Source organism: Sorghum bicolor, chromosome 10 (assembly GCF_000003195.3).
Source record: "Sorghum bicolor cultivar BTx623 chromosome 10, Sorghum_bicolor_NCBIv3, whole genome shotgun sequence".
Lineage (NCBI taxonomy): Eukaryota > Viridiplantae > Streptophyta > Magnoliopsida > Poales > Poaceae > Sorghum > Sorghum bicolor.
In genome coordinates this window covers 5,018,155-5,040,572 of record NC_012879.2, presented here as the reverse complement: position 1 = coordinate 5,040,572, position 22,418 = coordinate 5,018,155, and the positions used below count along the sequence as shown (strand labels likewise).

The 22,418-nt window shown below is 44.5% G+C and overlaps 4 protein-coding genes across 5 annotated transcripts; 2 read left to right on the top strand and 2 right to left on the bottom strand.

The window, feature by feature from the left end:
• LOC8065406 (60S ribosomal protein L39) lies at positions 2,617-3,360 on the top strand. The gene is made up of 3 exons (XM_002437914.2): positions 2,617-2,762; positions 2,878-2,981; positions 3,077-3,360. The coding sequence occupies exons 1-3, from the start codon at positions 2,760-2,762 to the stop codon at positions 3,123-3,125; spliced, it is 156 nt and encodes a 51-aa protein (XP_002437959.1). The 5' UTR covers positions 2,617-2,759; the 3' UTR covers positions 3,126-3,360.
• On the top strand, positions 5,999-9,122 carry LOC8076198 (ATPase 6, plasma membrane-type). Its single transcript, XM_002437913.2, has 4 exons — positions 5,999-6,223; positions 6,316-8,484; positions 8,600-8,956; positions 9,047-9,122. Exons 1-4 carry the CDS (start codon positions 6,179-6,181, stop codon positions 9,047-9,049), a joined length of 2,574 nt encoding a protein of 857 aa, XP_002437958.2. The 5' UTR covers positions 5,999-6,178; the 3' UTR covers positions 9,050-9,122.
• LOC8076197 lies at positions 9,488-12,787 on the bottom strand. The gene is made up of 8 exons (XM_002436556.2): positions 12,489-12,787; positions 12,234-12,342; positions 11,964-12,090; positions 11,818-11,869; positions 11,572-11,718; positions 11,355-11,466; positions 10,949-11,075; positions 9,488-10,867 (listed from the first exon to the last, which is right to left on the bottom strand). Exons 1-8 carry the CDS (start codon positions 12,681-12,683, stop codon positions 10,411-10,413), a joined length of 1,326 nt encoding a protein of 441 aa, XP_002436601.1. The 5' UTR covers positions 12,684-12,787; the 3' UTR covers positions 9,488-10,410.
• Positions 13,057-16,303, bottom strand: LOC110430977. 2 transcript variants are annotated; one of them, XM_021449313.1, is made up of 5 exons: positions 15,606-16,297; positions 14,446-14,795; positions 13,662-13,837; positions 13,465-13,531; positions 13,057-13,384 (listed from the first exon to the last, which is right to left on the bottom strand). In XM_021449313.1, exons 1-5 carry the CDS (start codon positions 16,231-16,233, stop codon positions 13,343-13,345), a joined length of 1,263 nt encoding a protein of 420 aa, XP_021304988.1. In that variant the 5' UTR covers positions 16,234-16,297; the 3' UTR covers positions 13,057-13,342. The 2 variants fall into 2 exon arrangements, 1 of the variants encoding a protein (XP_021304988.1); XR_002448424.1 differs by lacking the exon at positions 13,662-13,837 and having other exon boundaries at positions 15,606-16,303.

Sequence of the window (22,418 nt, the reverse complement as noted above, 5' to 3'; positions counted from 1 at the left end):
AGTATTTGTGAAATAAAACCTTGCATGTGTAAAAAGATAGCTTTATGCAAATAAAACTAAGCCTCATCCTTGATTTATCCATATGCATATATATTGTTAACCCCTTCCGTAGGGTAAGGTTGGATTTGCTGAGTACTTTGTACTCACCCTTGCTTTATTAAACAGAGGAAGATCCGGACTTCGATCCTGAAGTGGCGTTCGAGTAAGGTCGTGTCTGCACCCAACTAAGCCTGTGGCATTGGGACTCGTCAGATGTTCGATGGCGATATCGTTTGTTTCTGGGTCCTTTGGACCTATGTTGTATTTTGGTGTCTTATTATTATAGCGTGCCTTCCTTGTCCACGCTTTCCGAGACTACTGCGCTGAAACTTATCTGATGTAATAAATGTGTTACTAGCCTTCAGGGACTAGTATTGTATCACATTTGAGTTCCTGGTTTACCAGGGACGCTTCATACTCATCTTGTTCCGGCTAAATTTGGACCAAACAAATTGTGAACAGCTTCAGTTGTGCTTGTTTACACATGAGAATGATTAATGTTCAGTATTTCACAATGTTCGTATTTCAGCAATTTTCATCATTTGAAAATCTACAGCTACCTAGATGGACATCTCGTGTCATGTTGCTGGCTAGGTGTTCAGCGTTTCAGAAATGTTATAGCAGCGTTTCTTAAGGAATCTACTTTGAAGTTTACATAAACCTATCCACTTCACATCATATCAGTATGTGATAAGTTCACACTAGTGTGCAGTTTACACAACTACAACCAAAATCGTATAATAAGTTGATAGCAACTCCAATAGTTTGCTAAAATTCACTTGGCAAATCTATAGTTTTGCCAAGTCTCAAAACCAAATGCCAAGTAAAAAAAGAAGTCTTCTCCAACAGTTTGTTATTTGGGCTTGGCAAAAGAACTTGGCATCCTAAAATTTTTGACAAAATCACAAAATTGAGCCTCCAACAAGTTGGCAAAACTAGTTGGCAAATTTGGATACACATAATGCCAAGTGATGGAGGACTTGACATATTTGCCAAGTGAAGAAGAAATTTTGCCAAGCTCACAAAATTGCCAAGTAGTTTTGCCAACTTGTTGGAGGTTGTTTTTTTGTGGTTTTGGCAAAAATCTTAGGATGCCAAGTACTTTTAGCAGACTGTTGGAGTTGCTCAAAACAACTATCTTGAGTCAGAAATAAACAGTCATGTTGTCTCGGAGGGACTATGTTGCCACTACAAATAAATAATTCTGTGTACTACTCAGTCCGCTACCAGGAGGATCTATTAGAACTGCATATTAAAAAAAATGGGAACACATTAATTAGCAAGCACCCGAGCCTGTTGAAAAAAGGGAAACTGGATGTACAAATGCAGCACATGAACTAAGTATTTCAGATTCAAATGAAGAACATGAATTGGAGTAGGGGGCAGGGGATTAGGAAGGAACCAAAGGAGTAAAAGGAAGTAACGATAATTGATGTGAAGTGGTCGAGCAGATCTGGTGCTGCTGTTGACCGTGGAAGTCGTGTGGAGTTCGTGTTGCTGTTCATCAGGGAGCTGGTGCTACTGCTGGGCGTGGAAGACAGCAGCGAGGGAGGGCGACGGGCCCGAGCGCCACCATCGGAGAAGGCTGCGTTCGATCCCCGAGCACGGCTGCCGACATCTCCTCCCCGACGATCCCCACCCCCCGCAGCACACGACGCAGCTCCTCCGCCTCGGCGAACAACGCTAGGGTTTCGAAATCGCGCCGCTCGTGCGATTGGGATTCAGGAGTATCTGTGACGTGAGATCGTGACTGCAGCTGCGGGATGGGAGAAGCGCCGCCGGGACGTCGTGCGGCCTCCGCCGTCGGGATGCCATGCCATCTCCGCTATGGGGAAGGTGGCCTCAGGGTGTGCGCGAGCGGCGGTAGGCCGCGCGAGGGAAGTTGCGAGCGGCGGCGGCGCGCTCGCTGATGCCGGTGAGGGCGATGATGGCTCCCAGATGCCGGTGTGTGGAGCTGGGTGAGGGTGACTGGGGCGCGGTGGATGCGGAGCCGAGATGGTGAGGTTTCGCGGATACATTTGCATCGGAGTCCTTTATCGTTCTTTATTTTTCTCACAGTCTTCCATCTTATAGAAGGTTTTGCATTGGGAACTTTAAAAAAAAAATCTCTTTCACGTTGCAGACGGAGTCGGAACCGAGACGGACACTGGAGACGGATAGAATTTCCAATGGCAGACTGAAATTTTTATGATTAAGTATTAGGGAAAGATAGGGAACTAAACACCCTCTCAAAAAGTTGGGGGTGCCTAGCGCAGACCATTTTTTTTTCCGTTCTCGGTCTCCAACAAACTGGGCCGAAACTTCATCATACTGGCCCACCCTTTCCACGCCCGAAACATGAGCATTAGTAAGGCTGGTCCAAATAAAGTCGCTAAGGCCTACGTTTAAACTCTTTCCCACTGAGCACGAGGGAATTCCATGCCCAAATCGAGGGTGTAACATGAGTACATGCTGAACCCAAATATTTTTTTTTGCAGGCCGAACCCAAAATTGAGGGTATGTATGACATGATGAGGCCTTTTGTAGGATATAAACAGGCCCAATCTCCCCCACCTTGTTAATTAAGTCCAAACTATCCCGAGCCCATCCAGCCCATTCCACCCGTGACGAGTCCCCGATAAAAACCCTAGCGGTGTCCGTCCTCTCGATCTCTCCCATCCAGCCAAGGGTTTCCTCCGCCGCCGCCGCTGCTGCTTCCGTCGTCTCCGCCCGCCGAAGCCATGGTACGTATCTCCGACCTTTGCGCTTAAGCTCTCGGATTCATGTGCTACTCGTGGTGTTCCTCGTCGATCTTACGCTTTGTGCCGTCGTGTTGCGTTGCGTCCCGTCCCCGCGCAGCCGTCCCACAAGACGTTCCGGATCAAGAAGAAGCTGGCCAAGAAGATGCGCCAGAACCGCCCCATCCCCTACTGGATCCGCATGCGCACCGACAACACCATCAGGTTCGTTGGCCTCAGCACCTTCGTCCTGTTTCGCTAGGTGCTCCGTGTTTCGGTCGCTCATTTGTATCTTTTTTTTTCTTTGTTTTGTGTGTCAGGTACAACGCCAAGCGCAGGCACTGGCGCCGCACCAAGCTCGGCTTCTGAGCGGTCGGAGAGATGCTAGCCAACGATGCTTGGGGAGGATTAGGGCTCTGCAAGCTAGGAAGCTCTTGTTTAAGATTTTGCTTGTGTTATTAAAGGGATCTTATCAGTTGTGCTTGTAGTAGCATTCTGAGAATATCATGTTTGTCTGATGGTTAAAGAACAGCCTTTATGTTATGCTGAATTTATTTAACCTGCAGTGCCTTAATTAATTGATCTCGAGCCAATTATTTCGCCAGTTTGCTATGCTTCTCTGTTTGTGCATGGTTGTCCATTTCTCTTAACTGTCTGGTTTCAACACTTTTCTATGATTTAGGTTGGTTTACTTGTGATTTGGTATGCATTTGATCTGCTAATTTTGCGATAATTTGAATTCTTCTTTTTGGTGGCATGCTGTAGGCATGTGATTAGTGTTGGGTGTCATTACAGTTGTCTCGTGTGCTATTTTGTGCTCAAGCTAGTGCAATTCATGGCGAGCAGAAAGCTCTGTCTGGTCCTTTCAGAATTTGTTGGACTGTTTGTACCCTCCTTGATACCTTGTTTCCAAAATTTCAGCATTCGGATTGTCTGTATCCTCCTGTATTCCTTGTAGTCAAAATGGTGTAGGATCTAGTTATAATCTATGAGCAACTGGCCAATGCTTCATGCTGGTTGTTTGTATCAGTTATAGTTTATGATACTAAGAGCATTTTTTTGTGCAGTATTGATATATGATCTGGCATGATAGTTTAGTATTTTCCATCAAGGTTCCTAATGGAGTTGTATTGCTTGGTTACATGTGTGCATTTAGGTCAGAAACATGTTAAGAGTATGACCATGGAGCTGTTGAATTATACATTGGATGCTCTTTCCTGGCTGCTGAAGCTCGTGTGACAAAATTTGTGTTGCTATTTAAATTGCATTCAATCCTGACACAGTTTCTTGGATAGATGTTCCTGAACTGTGTTTTCCATAGAAAAGCTGTGAATAAGTAGAGGCGGTGCTGTTTACTTGAATTAGAATGCAGGGTTTATTGCCTGCGAAGATGTTTTCCCTATTCGGTGGATAGCTTGTGTAAACCTACGTTACATCCGGTGCTCATTACACAATCAGAACTGGACCATTCATGTGAATAAGGCTGCTTATCTAGCTCATCTGTTACTACTGCTTTCAGCTGCTGGGGGTAATGGGCTAATTGCCTCATTGGAATTGGAACACATGATTTTAGAAACACAGGAATAGGAAAAACGTAGGAATAGAATGCACTGACATCTTGAGTTGATTTTAGCTGCTGGGGCTAAAATTGTTTACCTTGCAGGGTCTTTAGTTCCTTATGTTCTGATATGATTGGCGTTGAGTTCCACATTTCAAATGCGCTTCACTATTTTTTTTCATCTTAAGCCTGTTTTGAGTCTACTGCTCTCTCCATTTCAAATTATAAAAGGTTTTTGACTTTTCTATGTACGTTAGATGTATACATTGTTTAGATACAGATTTAAAACGATGTCAGTCAAAATGTTGTATAATCTGAAACGAGCCACGGAGGGAGTATTACTTGGGTCTGCTAATGCTCTGTCATGAAACATCCCCTATCTCTTACTAATGCTCTGTTGTCTTAGTAACCAGCAAGAGAAGGGCCTCCATGTCTACTCTCAAACATATAATTTTTCTCACATTAAGGATTGTTTGGGACTGTTCCATTTTGGCCGTTCACCCCAAAAACCAAAAAGTTTTCAAGATTCTTTGTCACATCAAATCTTGCGGCACATGCATGAAGCATTAAATATAGACGAAAATAAAAACTAATTACACAGTTTAGCTGTAAATCGCGAGACGAATCTTTTGATCCTAATTAGTCTATAATTGGATAATATTCGTCACTAACAAACGAAAGTGCTACAGTAGCGAAATCTAAAATTTTTTTACAGTTCCACGCAACTCTACTCCAGGGAAAAAAAAAGCTACTCTAATTCAGGAAAAAAAAGTTGAGTTGTTAGAGCACCTAGCGGGGTGCTCCTAAGAAAAAAGATAGTTCTGAAAGCACATAAAGAGGTGCTAAAGAAAGTCTAGGTTTTAAAGCCATTGGCACTCGATTCATTTCAACCATCCGATGAGAGATGGACACTCCATCTGTTTTCTTCTACCTCCGATCCATGGTGCTTCACTGCATTCACATCGCCACCACCCACCACTTCATCGTAGCATGGTAGGGTCTCGTTCGAGCTCCGACGACATCCTACCGTGTCCACGGAAACCTCCTCTTTCCCCTTCCCCAGCTGTCACCATGGCCATGATCACCCCACTGCTTGGCCTGCCTCCCTCACCCAATTCCTTTTTAAGTTTGTCTGAGTTGGAGAAGAAAAGAGTGAGAGAAAGAGAAAGAAAAGAGAAGCGACAAAGAGTGTTGGATTGCTCCAAAACTCTCGAAATGTTGTATAACATTTTTGTATTAGAATCCATGAGTCAGTTTTTGTGGAAATAAAAAATAGGACCATTGCTGAGGAGTTTATTTCTTCCTCTAAACTAAGAATCATGCCCTTATTTTTTTTTCCGGGACAACTAAAAACCATGCCTTTCTTTTTTTCGACAACTAAAAGCCATGCCTTTTGGACTGTTTTCTGAACATAGTCGGTGACGCTCTAACAAGAGGAGTTGACCAGCAGGATGCCAGGATAGCGTAAGCGGCCGCATGTCGTGGCGGGTTTGGTATTTCCGCGTGTCGCCTCCTCCCCCGCGCGCCCGGAACGCCTCGACGTCCGCGCACTCTGAGCCAGCGCACGCCGAGACGAACCAGAGGCGCCCCACGAAGGCCGGGGCACGGGCAGCCAAAAAAAGAGCCCGGTGTCGCGGGCGCCCCTTCCCTCCCTATAAGGCGGCCGCGCCCGTGTTACGGACAATGCCGTCTTCGTCCATCCACGGAGAGAGCGGCAGAGGCAGGCAGCTGGTGCGTGCCCCTCCCTCCCTCCGTGCGCTCCGAAGACCAACGCCGCCGCCCCCGGCGAGACGGCGCCCGCCCGCCCCGACGGCTAGAGGCTCGCCGCACGCACTCCAATAAAAGAAAAAAAAAGAAGCAAACCATGGCGTCCATCTCCCCGGAGACCATCGGCGGGGACGTCAATCTGGTACGTTGCGCAGCCGCGATCACCACCGCCGGCCGTTCTTCTCGACCGCCGGCCGTCATACGTGATAATGGCTTTTGGGATTTTGCATGCAGTCCAAGATTCCGGTGGAGGAGGTGTTCAAGACGCTGAAATGCGACCGCAAGGGGCTGTCCAGCACGGAGGGCGAGAATAGGCTCAGGACGTTCGGACCCAACAAGCTGGAGGAGAAGAAGGAGAACAACCTGCTCAAGTTCCTGGGCTTCATGTGGAACCCGCTCTCTTGGGTCATGGAGATGGCGGCCATCATGGCCATCGCGCTCGCCAACGGCGGCGGCAGGCCGCCCGACTGGCAGGACTTCGTCGGGATCGTCTCTCTGCTCTTCATCAACTCCACAATCAGCTACATCGAGGAGGCCAACGCCGGGAACGCCGCCGCGGCGCTCATGGCTGGGCTGGCGCCCAAGACCAAGCTGCTGAGGGACGGCAGGTGGGAGGAGCAGGACGCGGCGATCCTCGTGCCCGGTGACATCATCAGCATCAAGCTCGGCGACATCATCCCCGCCGACGCCAGGCTGCTCGAGGGCGACCCGCTCAAGATCGACCAGTCGGCGCTCACCGGCGAGTCGCTCCCCGTGAACAAGCACCCTGGGCAGGAGGTGTTCTCGGGCTCAACGGTGAAGCAGGGTGAGATCGAGGCCGTCGTCATCGCCACCGGCGTCCGCACCTTCTTCGGCAAGGCGGCGCACCTCGTCGACAGCACCAACAACGTCGGCCACTTCCAGCAGGTGCTCACGGCCATCGGCAACTTCTGCATCATCTCCATCGCCGCCGGCATGCTGGTCGAGGTCGTCGTCATGTACCCGATCCAGCACCGCGCCTACCGCGACGGCATCGACAACCTCCTCGTGCTGCTCATCGGCGGGATCCCCATCGCCATGCCCACCGTGCTCTCGGTCACCATGGCCATCGGCTCCCACCGCCTGTCGCAGCAGGGGGCCATCACCAAGCGCATGACGGCCATCGAGGAGATGGCCGGCATGGACATGCTCTGCAGCGACAAGACCGGCACCCTCACCCTCAACAAGCTCACCGTCGACAAGTCCCTCATCGAGGTCTACTCCAAGGGCGTCGACAAGGACATGGTGCTCCTCTACGCCGCGAGGGCCTCCCGCGTCGAGAACCAGGACGCCATCGACACCTGTATCGTGAACATGCTCGCCGACCCCAAGGAGGCCCGCGCTGGCATCCAGGAAGTCCACTTCCTCCCCTTCAACCCGGTCGAGAAGCGCACGGCCATCACCTACATCGACGGCAACGGCGACTGGCACAGGGTCAGCAAGGGCGCTCCCGAGCAGATCATCGAGCTCTGCAACATGGGCGCCGAGGCCGAGAAGAAGGTCCATGCCCTGATCGACGGGTACGCCGACCGCGGCCTCCGGTCGCTCGGCGTGTCGTACCAGCAGGTGCCGGAGAAGAGCAAGGAGAGCGCTGGCGAGCCGTGGCAGTTCATCGGCCTCCTGCCCCTGTTCGACCCGCCGAGGCACGACAGCGCAGAGACCATCCGCCGCGCGCTCCACCTGGGCGTCAACGTGAAGATGATCACCGGTGACCAGCTCGCCATCGGCAAGGAGACCGGCCGCCGGCTCGGCATGGGCACCAACATGTACCCTTCCACCACGCTCCTGGGCGACAAGAACAGCACGGTGAACGGCATGCACATCGACGAGCTCATCGAGAAGGCCGACGGCTTCGCGGGTGTCTTCCCCGAGCACAAGTACGAGATCGTGAAGCGGCTGCAGGACCGGAACCACATCTGCGGCATGACCGGCGACGGCGTGAACGACGCGCCGGCGCTGAAGAAGGCGGACATCGGCATCGCCGTGGACGACGCGACGGACGCGGCGCGGAGCGCGTCGGACATCGTGCTGACGGAGCCCGGGCTGAGCGTGATCGTGAGCGCCGTGCTGACGAGCCGCTCCATCTTCCAGCGCATGAAGAACTACACCATCTACGCCGTGTCCATCACCATCCGCATCGTGCTGGGCTTCCTCCTCATCGCGCTCATCTGGAAGTTCGACTTCGCGCCCTTCATGGTGCTCATCATCGCCATCCTCAACGACGGCACCATCATGACCATCTCCAAGGACCGCGTGAAGCCATCGCCCACACCCGACTCGTGGAAGCTCGACGAGATCTTCGCCACCGGCATCGTGCTCGGAACCTACATGGCCATCGTCACCGCCATCTTCTTCTACCTCGCCCACGACACCGATTTCTTCACGGTACAACTACCCCACTGCCATTAATTGCCACATTGGTAGCAAGCAAAGCTCGCTCACCCAGCAGCCATTCCCAATTTTGCATGCGATGGGATTGGCCGATTGCGATGCCCCCCAGGCCGTGTTCGGCGTGCAGTCGATCAAGGAGAACGACAGGGAGCTGATGGCGGCGCTGTACCTGCAAGTGAGCATCATCAGCCAGGCGCTCATCTTCGTGACGCGGTCCCGGAGCTGGTCGTTCGTGGAGCGGCCGGGATTCCTCCTGCTCTTCGCCTTCTTCGCCGCCCAGCTGGTGGCGACGTGCATCGCGGTGTACGCCAACTGGGACTTCTGCCGCATGCAGGGGATCGGCTGGGCGTGGGGCGGCGCCATCTGGATCTTCAGCATCGTCACCTACATCCCGCTCGACGTGCTCAAGTTCATGATCCGCGCCGCGCTCAGAGGCAAGGCCGCGGGCAGCAACGTCCAGAACAAGGCAAGCTTTTTGCCCACTCTCACTCAGCAAACTGCTCCATTGTTGTTGTCTTGATCGTTTGCCTTGCCATTGTCGCGTCGTCGTCTCCAGTGATACGTGTCGTGGTGCTTGTCTCGCGCGGGGACGGCGTTCACGAACAAGGACTGCGGCAAGAGGGCGAGCGCGAGGCACAGTGGGCGGTAGAGCAGAGGACACACTCCACGGGCCTCAACCAGCTCGCCACCTCCTCCGACGTTCCACCTCCTCCGAGCTCACCGAGCAGGCCAGCCAAGGTCGCAAGGTATGTTAGCCTAGCCACCGTCTTCTCCGGCTCCGGCGACGATCTAGCCATCTCTAGCGCCGCTGATCTCGCCGGTCTTCTTGGTGCCTGCAGACTTGTGGAGCTGCAGACACTCAAGAGGCGCGTCGAGTCGGTGGCGAAGCTAGCAGAAGGGGATCGGCGTCGATACCTTTCCGTAGAGCTACACCGTGTGACCGACGGCGTCCAGCGGTGGCCGGAGGGGGGGAGTCCTGTGTTCTTCGTTCGTTTCCTTAGGTGTACTTATGTGGTTTTTTGGGCGGCAAGAGAGCTTTTTCTGAGATCTGGTGTGTCTGATCAAGTGAATATGTACCTACGTATTGTTGTGTTCTTAATTCTACATTGTACAGCTTTACACTACACAAAGGTACGGGAATGCTGAGGTGTAACATCCATATACAATATACTTAGTTCTGTTCATCCAATCATCATATTTCCAGTCTTTCTTTTATTCAATGATTTCGAGTTTGGGTAAAGTTGAAGTGTATCACAAGTGCATTAGCCGATGGATGACTAATCATTCACCTACATTTCAAAATATTTCTTACAGTTGCGAATCAATTAAATCATGAGAACATAACATCAAACATGGTAAATGCAAAATGGTTGCTAGTTTGAAAGCAACAATCTCACTATCTCATCTAACTGGTTAGTGAATGCCAGAATACTTTACTGGTCTGAACACTCTACTCATGCAAAACTCATAACCTTTGAGAGGTTTACAGAAGTGATGATTCAACTAACAGTAGGAAATTAGAAAAAGAAACACAAAGGGGTCTCAGAGTAATATGGAAGTATAGGAACATGTGTAGACGGACCTATGCTCCACTGATAACCAATCGTTTCCTAGGACAGAAAGAGTCTTGCAACTCAACCAAGCTTCAGCGCTGCCATTTGAGTTCACCAGGGAAACATACAAGCTAGTCACAATTCTTTGAACACAAGCTCAGGCATCTGAAGCAGAACCTCATCTTACTTGCAGAGTTGTGGTGGCATTTGTGTTTACATGGACGGACAGCAGTAGTGACTGGCTCACTGCACCAGGATCACCATGGGTCTTGCACCATCCTTGTCAGACTTTGGCTATCTACAAGGGTTCCATTTCCTACAGATGAAGAACGGCATGCTTGAAGTTTAGACCACATCTCAGCTTTCACTAAGGCTTAATTGTATTCCAGCATGTGAACTCAGAAGGTATTATGTTTTCATCACAGGAAATCACAGCTTTGGCAGTCAACTTTCCAACTAAACCATGATACAGAAGACCTCTTGCACCAAGTCCACCAACTATCCAAAATGTGCAGTTGCTCTTCTTGCCTAGTAAATCGTCCAAACAACCCAACAGTGGCAACGACCCATTAGCTGTAAGTGGAGGCATGGCTCGAATTCCAGCTCTTGCACCTACAAAATCCCATTTATTTATTCTTGGATATACGCCAGAAGCTTTTGGGAGCAACTCTTCCATTGCAGTAAGAGATTCTTCATCAGATACAGTTGAAGAATCGTTCTCAGACTTCCATTGCCAAGTTGATCCGATAGAAACAGATCGGGGACCTTGGAATGCCAGCCATGCATCAGATAAGATTGAAGGGCTTTGACTGCCATACTCTTCTCTGCAGGAAGTATACGCAATATGCATCACTCAGATTTGCCAAACAAGTAGTGCAAATTTTCATTATGCAGAGACTCCTTACATTGTATCGGATGGCAACTTAAATTCAGCGATAACTCCTCTACAGGTCCTAAGAGGCAACTTATTTGCAAGTTCAGGAAGTGAGCGAACCTTGGCCCCAAGGCAGACGATCACCGAATCATAATTTCCTGCACATGTTTGAAGTGCCTTAGGCATAAAAAAATTTCTTACTGCAGTGCAATTGCTTCAAAGAGCCATACAAACTGTCAAATATATGCAAGTTGACACTTGACACTATTAGAATTTTGATTTAGTGTCATTACTTAAAATGCTTCACTGTAGTAGAATATTGATAGTTTTGAAAGCCAAAATGTGAACGACAATGACACAAAAGAAAATACAGAAAATACAAGTTACTGAATATTGTAATATGTCCATTGTTCTTACTGGAGACTACCAGAATTTACCTGCCAAATGGTGTAGATCATCAACATGTTGCTTGTATAGCTTGAACTCTTTCTGCTCACTTGGTAATGAGGATGCTTCATCTGCCAGATTTTGGCATGCAGAGAACAGTGCCTGTACAAGCCCATGAAAGAAATAGATCAGTTCATCAAGGTACAGGCTACAGAGAAATGGCAAAACAAGTGACAAAATGACACGAAGCAAGAAGCAATGCAGAACCTGTAGATATTTCTTAGGGTTGACGTTCAGTGCCAGTGGCATGTAAACTGCAAAGTCAAATGGGGTACGCAACCCAGGGATCAGACGCTGTGCGGCATCAGAATCAAGCAGTTGAAGGCTGCAACTCTCGAGGCAACTCTGAACATTCTATCTTGAATAGGTTGAAGCAATTAAAATGACGCACCAACACCAAGAAGCACAAAAGAAGCACCTTAGCGCATCTGCATAATCTCAATCCAGCAGTACCTCCAGCAATATGTCTGCAGCCTTCTCAGTTGTAGGCGGCCGTACAATTCCCCTGCTCAGTTAGAAGCTCCCCTTAAATATATAGCAGGTGGAGACAAGAAGTGAAATACTACAGATTACAGTAGCTGCAAAGATGTATGCATTGCCTTCTCCAGATAAGGTTATCATCTTCATTAGTTATATCTGCCCCCGTGGTTCTGTTTGCTTGCTCTGCGCTTCGAAGGAGATCCATGCTCTCTTTCCAGAACTCAGCACCCCTCCAGAGAAGCTTCACTGTAGTAGTTAACAAAGAATTCAAACGCATAACAGAACTGAATTAAGCTGGATGACAGGCCATCCGCTGGGTAGCCATAGGCGGGGTACGAAACCCATGAATTTCAGATGGTTTTGGTTGAGAGGGTGGAGGAAGGGAAGACCTTTAGGCGAGTAGGGATGGAGAAGCCCTCCCGAGACGCCCGACGCACCTCCCCCGACCCCGTTCTCGTCGTAGATGTCCACCGACACGCGAGAATCCCTCGGGCTATGCTGAAAATTGAAATCGCGCCACCGTCGGTTCAGCCGATTTCTGCTTGTCATAGTACACACAGGGAGAGAGAGAGAGAGAGAGAGAGAGAGAGAGAGAGAGAGAGAGAGGAGGAGGAGGAGGAGGAAGAGGGGAAGTGGAGGGTGACCTTGAGGAGGTGCCACGCGACGGAGAGACCCGCGAAGCCGGCGCCCAGGACAGCGTAGCGCAGGGGGCGGCGGCCGTGCCCTCCTGCGCGCGAAGGCGAAGGCGAAGGCGAAGGCGAGGGCGAGGAGGCGGTGGCGGAAGCGACAGTTCGCCTGGGGAGCAGACGGGAAGGAGCCGAAGAAAGCGGGGGCAACATGGCGTCCAGCGCTCCGGCCTTGACGAGAAAAAAGGCTGCCGGCGGCGGTTCCTGGCTTCCTGCTGCCGTTGCGGAGTGGAGAGAAGAGAGGTGAGGGTGAGGATTTCTTTTTCATGGGAATGACGGCGAGGATTTGGTGGGCCTGGCGCACGCTCAGCCCGTAGGATTCCCTTTCTGGACCGGGCTTTCCAGGTACTGAATCAGGAAGCCCAGTTATTAAAAGCTTAATGTTCGGGCCCTTTATTTATTGGGCCTTAAAGGCCGTCGAGCATCCAGCATTACGCAGTGTAATGTTGATCTACAGTATATGTATACTTTACACATACGAGTAAGCTACGATGCAAAGCATGCAGGCACGAGGACAACATACATATAAAAATATAAAACAGAGCTCATAATACACCTGTGCGGTGAACCAGCCACTCGATAAACATTCTGTCATAAAAGTTTGGCCGAGATTAGCGAAACTGGGGTTCAATAAAGACTAACTGTGCTCACTTAGTGACGTCGCTAAGTACATCACGACTACAGTGGTAAGTGGTAACAGGCTAGCTACTTCACCCTAGTAAACCATTAGAAGGTGCTCTAGAGCGTGAAGTTAGTCCTGTCCGAAGGAAGCTGGGGCTCCAGTAACTTGTCCAACATGTTTCTCCATTACACTAACGGTTGATCATATTCCTCCACTTATCCTTCAAGTCCACCTACAATACATCATACATACAACCCGTCAGTACCTTGATTGGCAACCACAGAAACTTCACTGTAATAACCAAGTACCCACCGGTGTTCTGCCGATAAAAACGTCAGGGTTGTTATTTAAAATGTCCTTCCAATTGCCACTACCATACCTACACATGAAACAAGCACAACATGACGATGAGGAACATACAACAACAACAATCTAAACACCAGTGTTTTAGAACAAGAAAGCTGACAAGTCAAACAATAACAATATCTGAACATCAAGACAAAACATACTGTTCAACACCCTGTCTTAGTGCTTCTTCTTCTAACAAGCACCACTTCCTAGCCCTTCTACGCCTATTTTTGTTTTCTCCCGGTGGCAAAGGAGAAACTGGTGCTCTCCTTGGGCTAGGCAAGTGTGGTCTGCGTAATGACGGTTCTGAACTCTCAGGACCAGGTGATTCCTCCCACTGCAAACAAGTGTTTTCTTTTCAGAAACATGACCAGAATCTAACGTTTTACGGTAGTGATAGTAAGCTATCCTATAGGCTAACTAAAAAGTTATGAGGTATCTTAATTGAGCTTAAATTAGACTATAGTAAGATTACGTTTGAGTGTAACACGAAAGAGGGACTGTGGTAGAGCATTCATGATCCGAAATCCAAATTTCAGTAGCTACCTTACTAAAGTGAAACAAAATCCTACAACTATTAGGTTGTGATCCCATTTGATTATTTCTTGTCATGGTCACAGCATCTTACTAAGACCGCATATAGCCTCAAAATATTTCAGAACACATATCATCCAGATTTTGCAGAAAATAAAGGGAATGTAGGCAGGAGCAGAAAGTTGGCAATGTAGAGAACAATTTGTACTGACTACTGAAAACTCAATCAGTAGAGAAACGAATAAAATGTGTGCAAAACATTGACATGATATAGGCACTGATATCATCTTCAATCACAATGGAAACAAAGGCTAGTAATTACAATCACAAATTCAATTTAAAAATCAAAGCAAGTTCAGTATGGACAAAGTTCAAAAAGCAAAGATAACTCTTTCAAAAACAAATGCTCACCTGAAAGGTGCGTGCTGTTGGGTTCCAATCCATAAGGCTGTGAGGTTTACCTGTACTTGGACCCTTGCCTTTATCATTAGGAGCGCTCGGGCCTGCAGTGCCACAAGTTGTTGGTTGACCTCTTGCTTCTTCAGCATCCAAACTAACGCTTTTCTCCATCCTTGCAGCCAATACCTCATCTGCAACTGCCTTCGCAGCTGGAAGCGGATCCTCCACAACACTGTGAAGCTCAGCACAGCTTGTTTTGAGCGAGTTAATTACCTTCTCAACAGCTGGTGTTGAAATTGGATTTGCACTGGAGGTAGGTTCTTCAAGTTTGCTGAGAATCTCATGTGTTCTTTCTTCCCCAGCTGTAAATTTCATTTCATATAATCAATTATAGGCTATGAAGGCCATGACCTTGTGAACACCAGAATTACAACAAATTAGAAACGTAAAACATCTAGCAGGTAACAATGCACATAAAGACCTAGAGCTGGCCCAAAAGATGAAACCCAAACTGCTCTATATGGAATGCATAGAATTGCAAAATCAATAAGAAACATAGATGCAGACAAACAAAAAGATACGGTCCATACGGAGTACTAAAATAACTGATGTGAATGGTATAAAGCCATTAAAATATTGTAGTGGCACCGTCAAAAGTATTCACAAGATTAAAATTATGTAGTTTGATCTATGATAAACAAGAAACTAGAAGCAGAAAAATTAGCAAGTACACTCCAATTACCTGTTTAGGATAGCTTCAACTAATGGTTGTTTCAGAGATAACACTTTAGGCAAACAGATTTCCAGACCACGATGAATATGACCTCTAAATCCCGACTCAATGTTCCCCTTTTTTTATTATATCACTAAAAAAGACATGAAAGCCCCACTACACACTAGTTCCTTGAGTTAACCACAGACAGAGCAATCTACTCAAATCACAATGCTGCTGCAAAATACAATGTGCAACGAGTACATTGCTTGTATATAAACTTAGAGTTGCATTGCATCTGTGTTTGTTGTACACTATCTAGGTTATCTTCTCTGCTCCATGCCATCAACAAAATTATAGCATCGTGACTCATCCAATCCAGAGGCTACCAACAAATTTACTCATCAAACAAACCACAATGCCCTGGAAACCACAGACCAAAAAAAACAAAAATGCTCACCCAAAATGCGGAGCTTGGCACGGGTGGCCTCATCCGCGGCACGCCATGTCTCGACGGCCCCATCCCCGACGATCCGCTCAGCCGCCTGCACGAGCAGCGACGGCCCAATGGCAGCCCACTCGGCGGCGAGGAGGTCCCTGACCCGCTCCTCCGTGGCGGACCGGTCGCCCCACAGGCCCCTGAGGACGGCCTGAGAGAAGGAGTTCCCGACGGCGGCCTCGAACTGGTCCACTGTGGTCATGATCTCATCGGATGCGAGCGCGGAGGACCCTCCCTCGTCGACCGCGAGGCGCACGCGGCCGTTGGGACGCGCGAAGAGCGCCCCCGCGGCGTCGTCGAAGTCGGACGCGGAGACTGCGAGGTAGGCCGCGACGGCGATGTGGGCGGCGGCGATTGGGGATGCGGGGGCGGGGAGCGCGGCCAGGAGCTGGAGCGTGTCGAGGGAGGATTCGGAGACCGGGTCGGCGGCGAGGCGGCGGAGGAGGACCGCGCGGCGGAGGCGCGGGGTCGGGTGGGAGGGGACGGGGAGCGCGACGAGGAGCTTGTTGACCACGGCGGCGGGGACCGAGGGGTCGGCCAGGACGTGCTCCAGGATGAGACTCGCGCCGACCGGCGTCACCCGCGGCATTTTGGGGGCGCTTCGTGCGGAGACACGCCGCGGCGGGGATTCGAGCAAAGTGGGCGGCGGCTTTGTGAGGTTTTTGGCCTTTTGGGGACAGCTCGAGTATATGTTCAGCCTTGTTCAGGGATTCAAAAAAAATTAGGTTGTAGTTTATTATTTTATATAATAGAATTAAACACTATGCAAATTTATTTTAGATTTTAGCCTCAAGAGACTAAAAAAATCTAAAAAGAGCCTCAAGAGGCTCTCATGACGACAATACATTTTTTATTTTGGATGGAACTAAATATGACCCTAAAATTTTTGGCATTTTGCATTTCACCACTCCAAAGGAATTGACATTTTGCATTTTGTATTCTACGCGGAACTAAACACCCCCTTAGAGCAACTCCAAGAGCTTGGCTAAAATTAATAGCCAAATTTCATTGTTTAGCCATTTTGTAAAATAAAAAACTGCTTAAAAAAAGAAGGAATCCATAATAACATTGCTATTTTACAAAAACAGATAGCTAGTGTCATTGGTTGGCTATATATGGCCACCGGAAATCAAGAGATAGTCAACTTTCTTTTTTACAAACCAGATAACACATTTGTTGGAGCCTATTTTTTGCTATGCAAATTCTAAAATAGCCTCCACAACATGAATAGCTAAGCTGTTGGAGTTGCTTTCTCAAAAATTTGGCAATTTTTTTAAGATTCTCCATCATATCAAATCTTGCGACACATGAATAGGGCATTAAATATAGATTAAAAAATAACTAATTGCATAGTTTGCATGTAATTTGCGAGACGAATCTTCTGAGTGTAGTTAATTCATGGTTGGACAATATTTGTTAAATACAAACAAAATGCTATAGTGTCCATTTTATAAAAATTTTGCAACTAAACAAGACCTAGATATATACAACTCTAATATTCATGTATCCAAAGGGCCCTATTTTGACATAAAAATAAAAAAAGAAAATATCCAATTTTTATTTTTTATTAAGGTAATAGATTGAACAGGTCCTCTAGAAGTATCTCGATAATTAGGTCGCATAGTATATTTGGCCAGTTCAGGAAAATCTTATTTGGATGTTCAAAGATTTATCTTAATCCATATATGTCAGAGTAGATTGAGATGAACACCGTAGGATTTGTTTGTTTGCCTAGACTAAATTGACTTGGGCCGATAAGTAGAGTCCAGGTGTTAGAATACTCTAAAAAAAAAGGCTAGAGTGGTATAATTTTTTAATTTGATGGACTTATATCTGTTGCGATTTTGTATAGATGTTATTTGTTTACCTTGAAATATTGTGTGCCCCACGTCTCGGCCTCTCCTATTGGCCACCTGTCCCGTGCGGCAACAACGGCTCCGTTCATGGTGTGGGCTGGTTTAAACTGCATTATCCGTTTTGAACAACTTATTAGTCCAATCATTCAATATTGTTTTTCTCTCACAATAAATCAATGATTGGGCTAATAAGGGCAATCCCTATGGTTGAAACTACGCACGGTATCCAACGAATCATATCAGATTCTTCCCGTCCGAACGTTCGGACGGGAACGTTCCGCCGATGTTTCCCGCGCGGTAGCTTTCCCGCATGCGCCGTCGATGTTTCACGCGTGAGCTGTGGTTGGGAGTTGCTGTTTCCGCTGCGGACGGAAGCCACCGCGGCTTGCCCGTATGACAGTTTCGATTCCCCAGCGTATAAGTAAGTATACGTATGCTTTTTTTTCTTTTGTTTTTTCTTTTTTTCTCTTATTTTCTTTTCAAGTTTTTTTTTTCTGTTCATGCTTTATTTTTTTATTTATATTTCTTTTTCGTTTTATATGATTTTAATTTTCATCTCATCTTTTACTTTTTATGTTTCTTTTTCTCGTTTTTCTTTTCTTTCCTTATTATTTTTATTTACTTCTTTAAATTTATTTCTTTCTAGTTCACGTGACTTTTATTATTCTATTTATTTTTATAGTGTTGCTGCTTTTTTTTGTTTAATGTTATTTTATTTTGTATTGTATTATTTTTCTCTTTTTTCTTTCTCTTTTTCTTCTCGTGCTTCATTTTTTATTTTATTTGTTTTTTTGCTTATGTGATTTTTATTATTCTTTTATTTTTTATGTTTATATGTTTCTTTTTTACTTTCCTTTCTTTTCTTATTATTTTTAATTTCTTTTCTCTGAGTTTTTCAATTTTTTTATTTCATGTGATTTTTCATTATTCTTTGTAATTTTTTGTCCTTATTTAAGTTATTCACTTGTTTTATGTGCTTTATGTATTTATCATTTGTTAATCATGTTTCTAACAAATTATGTGTATTTAAGTTATTCTATGTATTTCATGTAATTTGTTGTTTTACTCTAACAAATTATTTTAATGATTTATTTTTTACTTTTTTATTTTTTCTTATATATATGTGATGTTTACGTATTATACATTTGATGTACATATAGTATACATGTGAGGTTTTATGATGTATTTAGTGATGTTCGCATTTTATATATATATATATATATATATATATATATATATAAAATGAGAAAAAGTATTTTGTCTTTGGCCTTCCACTTCCTGCGCTAAACGGCTTCACATGCGATGCAGCTTGCCTGGTGCGGGGCGGATCACAAGCCTGAGCGTTTAATTGGCGAGGGAGCGGGAAAGCTAATGAATGGGTGGGAAAACTACCCGCGCGGGGTTTCCGCGGAAATCTTTCCGTCCGAATATTCGGACAGGAGACACCGTCCGACGATTCCCGCGCATGGTTCCCACGTGAGCTTCCTGTGTGACTCAAGATGGCAACGGGTACATACCCGACGGGTATTGCCATCTCATACCCGCACCCGCTAAGGAAAAGTTTACCCGCTTCAGCACCCGTAACACACATGCGGGTACAAAACTTTACCCACACCCGTACCCGCACGGGTAATCGTACCCGGCGGGTAACCCACACCCGACAGTACACCCGAGCTCAGACATCAAACTAGAAAAATCCAACAGGATAAACCAAAATGTTTTGTTACTAGCATGTGTGAAATTTGATGGAAGCATAGTGTTCAATTCAATCACCAACAGCGAAACCAAAAAATAAACCAACAAATGTCTTTCAAAAATAAATACTCCAATCAGATACTAGAAAGGACTTGCATCAACTGGAAGGCAACGCAAACAACAAAAGTGCAGTCGCTGTCTCAGGCATGTAGCCTTGTTCTAGACCTCCAGATTCTTGAATCCAGATCTAGTCACAGGACAACATTATTTCACGAGTCAGACTAGATACTAGAGGCGACAGGAGGCAAGCAAGTAATGACTCGCAAACTCCAACTAGGTGAAGGTGTGGTGCGTGTATGGTGTGCTGGCGGCGAACAGACGGAGGCGCAGGTAATGCAGCGGCGGCCAACAACAGGAAGACGGAAGGGGAGAGGAATAGATTGAGGTAGGGTTTCAGATCAACTTTGAGTATATATATGTTTCTTAGTTGGGCTGGGCCGCAACTTTCTTTGACTATTTTGGGCTGAATTGATAAGACTAACATATATAGCGGGTATAAATTACCCACGGGTATACGGGTATGGGTAATATGAACCCACACCCGCACCCGCTCTACCCGCTGGGTAGAGAATTTTACCCACTAACATACCCACGGGTGAAGAAGTCTTCCCGTACCCGTCTTATTATCGGGTAAAACCCATCGGGTACTCGGGTTTCGGGTACCCGTTGCCATCTTTATGCGTGACATGTTCCGATTCCCACCCATGGTTCCCGCGCGAGCTTCCTCCGTGACGGGTTCCAGCCTTCCAGGTAAGTATGTCTTCTTTATATTTTTCTTTTGTTTTTCTTTTTGTTTTATTTCCTTTGTTTTTATTTTTATTTTCTTTCCTTCTTATTTTTTTGTTTTTAGTTTTCTTTTCTTTTCCGCTCATTGTTATTTACTTTTCTTTTTTCTCTTTTTATTTTCTTTGTATATTTTATTATTTAATTTGTTTTCTTTTCTTTTTTTTCTTATTTCCTATATATTAGTTTCTATTTTTTGTTTTATAATCCTTTTTCTTTTCTAACTTTTTTTCTTTTCCTATTCTTTCTGTCTTTATGTTTCTTTTTTTTCTTCTTTTTTCTTAATGTTTTCTATATATATTTTATTTCTCCTTGTTTTGTTTACCCTATTTAATTGTTTTGTTTTTCATGTTTACTTTTTCATTTTTTTATTTTCGCGACATGCTATGTTTACTTTTTAGTTTCTTTTTTTTCTTCTTTCTGCTCGCACATGTAATGTTCTATTTGTTATATTTTCTTTTTTTCTTTTAATTTCTTTTCTTTTGTTTGTTTTCTAATTATGTTTTTATTCAATTCATGTTTTTTCTTTTTTTGTCTTTTCTTTTTCCTTTTTGTGGTTCATTTATTTATTTTTGTTTTTTATTTTATTTTTTATGTGTTTATTATTATTTTTATATTTTTATATCTTTTACCTTTCTTTTATTTCTTATTTCTTTTATTTTTTTTATATTATCTTTTACGATGTTCTATATTGTTTTTCATGTTCATGTAGTGATGTTTTTTTTTATGTTTATGTCTTATACATGCGATGTTGTGTGATGTTTTCTTTGTGTTCATGTGATATACATGTAATGTTCCAAATATGTGATGTTTTCATAGTATACATGTGATGTTTTATGTTATTTTTTGTGATGTTCACACAATGTATTGTAATGTTCTATGATATATTTAGTGATGTTTACGTAATATATATGTGATGTTCTATAATATATTTAATGGTGTTTTATGGTGTATTTAGTGATGTTCGCATAATATATACGATGTTCTATAATGTATTTAGTGATGTTCTATGGTGTATTTAGTGATGTTCACTTAGTACACATATGGTGTTCTATGATTATTCAATAACGTTCACGTAATATATATGTGATGTTATAAATAGATTTAATAGTGTTCTATGGTGTATTTAATAATGTTCACTTACTACACAAGTGATGTTCTGTAGTATATTTCATGTAATGTTCTATTTGTTATATTTTCTTTTTTTTCTTTTAATTTCTTTTCTTTTGTTTCTTTTCTAATTATGTTTTTATTCAATTCATGTTTTTCTTTTTTTGTCTTTTCTTTTTCCTTTTTGTGGTTCATTTATTTTTTTTGTTTTTTATTTTATTTTTTATGTGGTTATTATTATTTTTATATTTTTATATCTTATAACTTTCTTTTATTTCTTATTTCTTTTATTTTTTTATATTATCTTTTACGATGTTCTATATTGTTTTTCATGTTCATGTAGTGATGTTTTTTTTATGTTTATGTCTTATACATGCGATGTTGTGTGATGTTTTCTTTGTGTTCACGTGATATACATGTAATGTTCCAAATATGTGATGTTTTCATAGTATACATGTGATGTTTTATGTTATTTTTTGTGATGTTCACACAATGTATTGTAATGTTCTATGATATATTTAGTGATGTTTACGTAATATATATGTGATGTTCTATAATATATTTAATGGTGTTTTATGGTGTATTTAGTGATGTTCATTTAATATATACGATGTTCTATAATGTATTTAGTGCTGTTTTATGGTATATTTAGTGATGTTCACTTAGTACACAAGTGATGTTCTGTAGTATATTTCACGATGTTCTTTCAATTTTCTGTTACATGTTTTATTTTATTTTCTTATGTTTTACTGTAGATCTTATTATTTATACATATACCATTTATTTATTTATTTATTTATTTATTTTTATGTATATCATATTACAAATTTCACAAATCTAAAACTAGAATACTATTTTTTTAAACTGAGATTTTTTATGAAGATGAAACATTATTATGTGAACCTAAAATATTGTCTTTACTCAATAAAAGAAAATGTTCTATCTTTATAAAATAAATGTTCGTTAATTAAATTTTATCTAAATATATCCATGTGAGATCTTGTTTTGAAGTATTTGTTCCGAGAAATCTAATGGTGTAATTAGAATTTAATTTTGATATTTGGTTCATGAGTAATAACTTTTTTAAATTTGTTAAAATTTATTAGTATGCATAGGTGAGTAGGTCTCATGCCATGGGATAGTTTGTCATCTGTCTGCACGTTTGAGTGGAGGTTACGGAAGTTACCTATGTGGGCGAGAAAAGTAAGCGAGAAAAAGTATCGGCGCGAAGTTATGGTCCGATGGGCGGAAGGGAAGAGCCCCCGGCGTC

What these genes read in the sequence shown, in the direction of transcription:
- LOC8065406 (XM_002437914.2), top strand. An exon ending in CGCACCGACAACACCATCAG is followed by an intron (nt 2,982 to 3,076) that starts GTTCGTTGGCCT and finishes TTTGTGTGTCAG; the next exon opens with GTACAACGCCAAGCGCAGGC.
- LOC8076198 (XM_002437913.2), top strand. Translation starts at nt 6,179, where the DNA reads ATGGCGTCCATCTCCCCGGAGACCATCGGCGGGGACGTCAATCTG. An exon ending in TCGGCGGGGACGTCAATCTG is followed by an intron (nt 6,224 to 6,315) that starts GTACGTTGCGCA and finishes TTTTGCATGCAG; the next exon opens with TCCAAGATTCCGGTGGAGGA. An exon ending in ACGACACCGATTTCTTCACG is followed by an intron (nt 8,485 to 8,599) that starts GTACAACTACCC and finishes GATGCCCCCCAG; the next exon opens with GCCGTGTTCGGCGTGCAGTC.
- LOC8076197 (XM_002436556.2), bottom strand. Translation starts at nt 12,683, where the DNA reads ATGTTGCCCCCGCTTTCTTCGGCTCCTTCCCGTCTGCTCCCCAGGCGA. An exon ending in TGATCTACACCATTTGGCAG is followed by an intron (nt 11,076 to 11,354) that starts GTAAATTCTGGT and finishes AAACATGTGCAG; the next exon opens with GAAATTATGATTCGGTGATC. An exon ending in AAGTTGCCATCCGATACAAT is followed by an intron (nt 10,868 to 10,948) that starts GTAAGGAGTCTC and finishes TACTTCCTGCAG; the next exon opens with AGAAGAGTATGGCAGTCAAA.
- LOC110430977 (XM_021449313.1), bottom strand. Translation starts at nt 16,233, where the DNA reads ATGCCGCGGGTGACGCCGGTCGGCGCGAGTCTCATCCTGGAGCACGTC. An exon ending in TGCCAAGCTCCGCATTTTGG is followed by an intron (nt 14,796 to 15,605) that starts GTGAGCATTTTT and finishes TGAAATTTACAG; the next exon opens with CTGGGGAAGAAAGAACACAT. An exon ending in TTTTTATCGGCAGAACACCG is followed by an intron (nt 13,385 to 13,464) that starts GTGGGTACTTGG and finishes GATGTATTGTAG; the next exon opens with GTGGACTTGAAGGATAAGTG.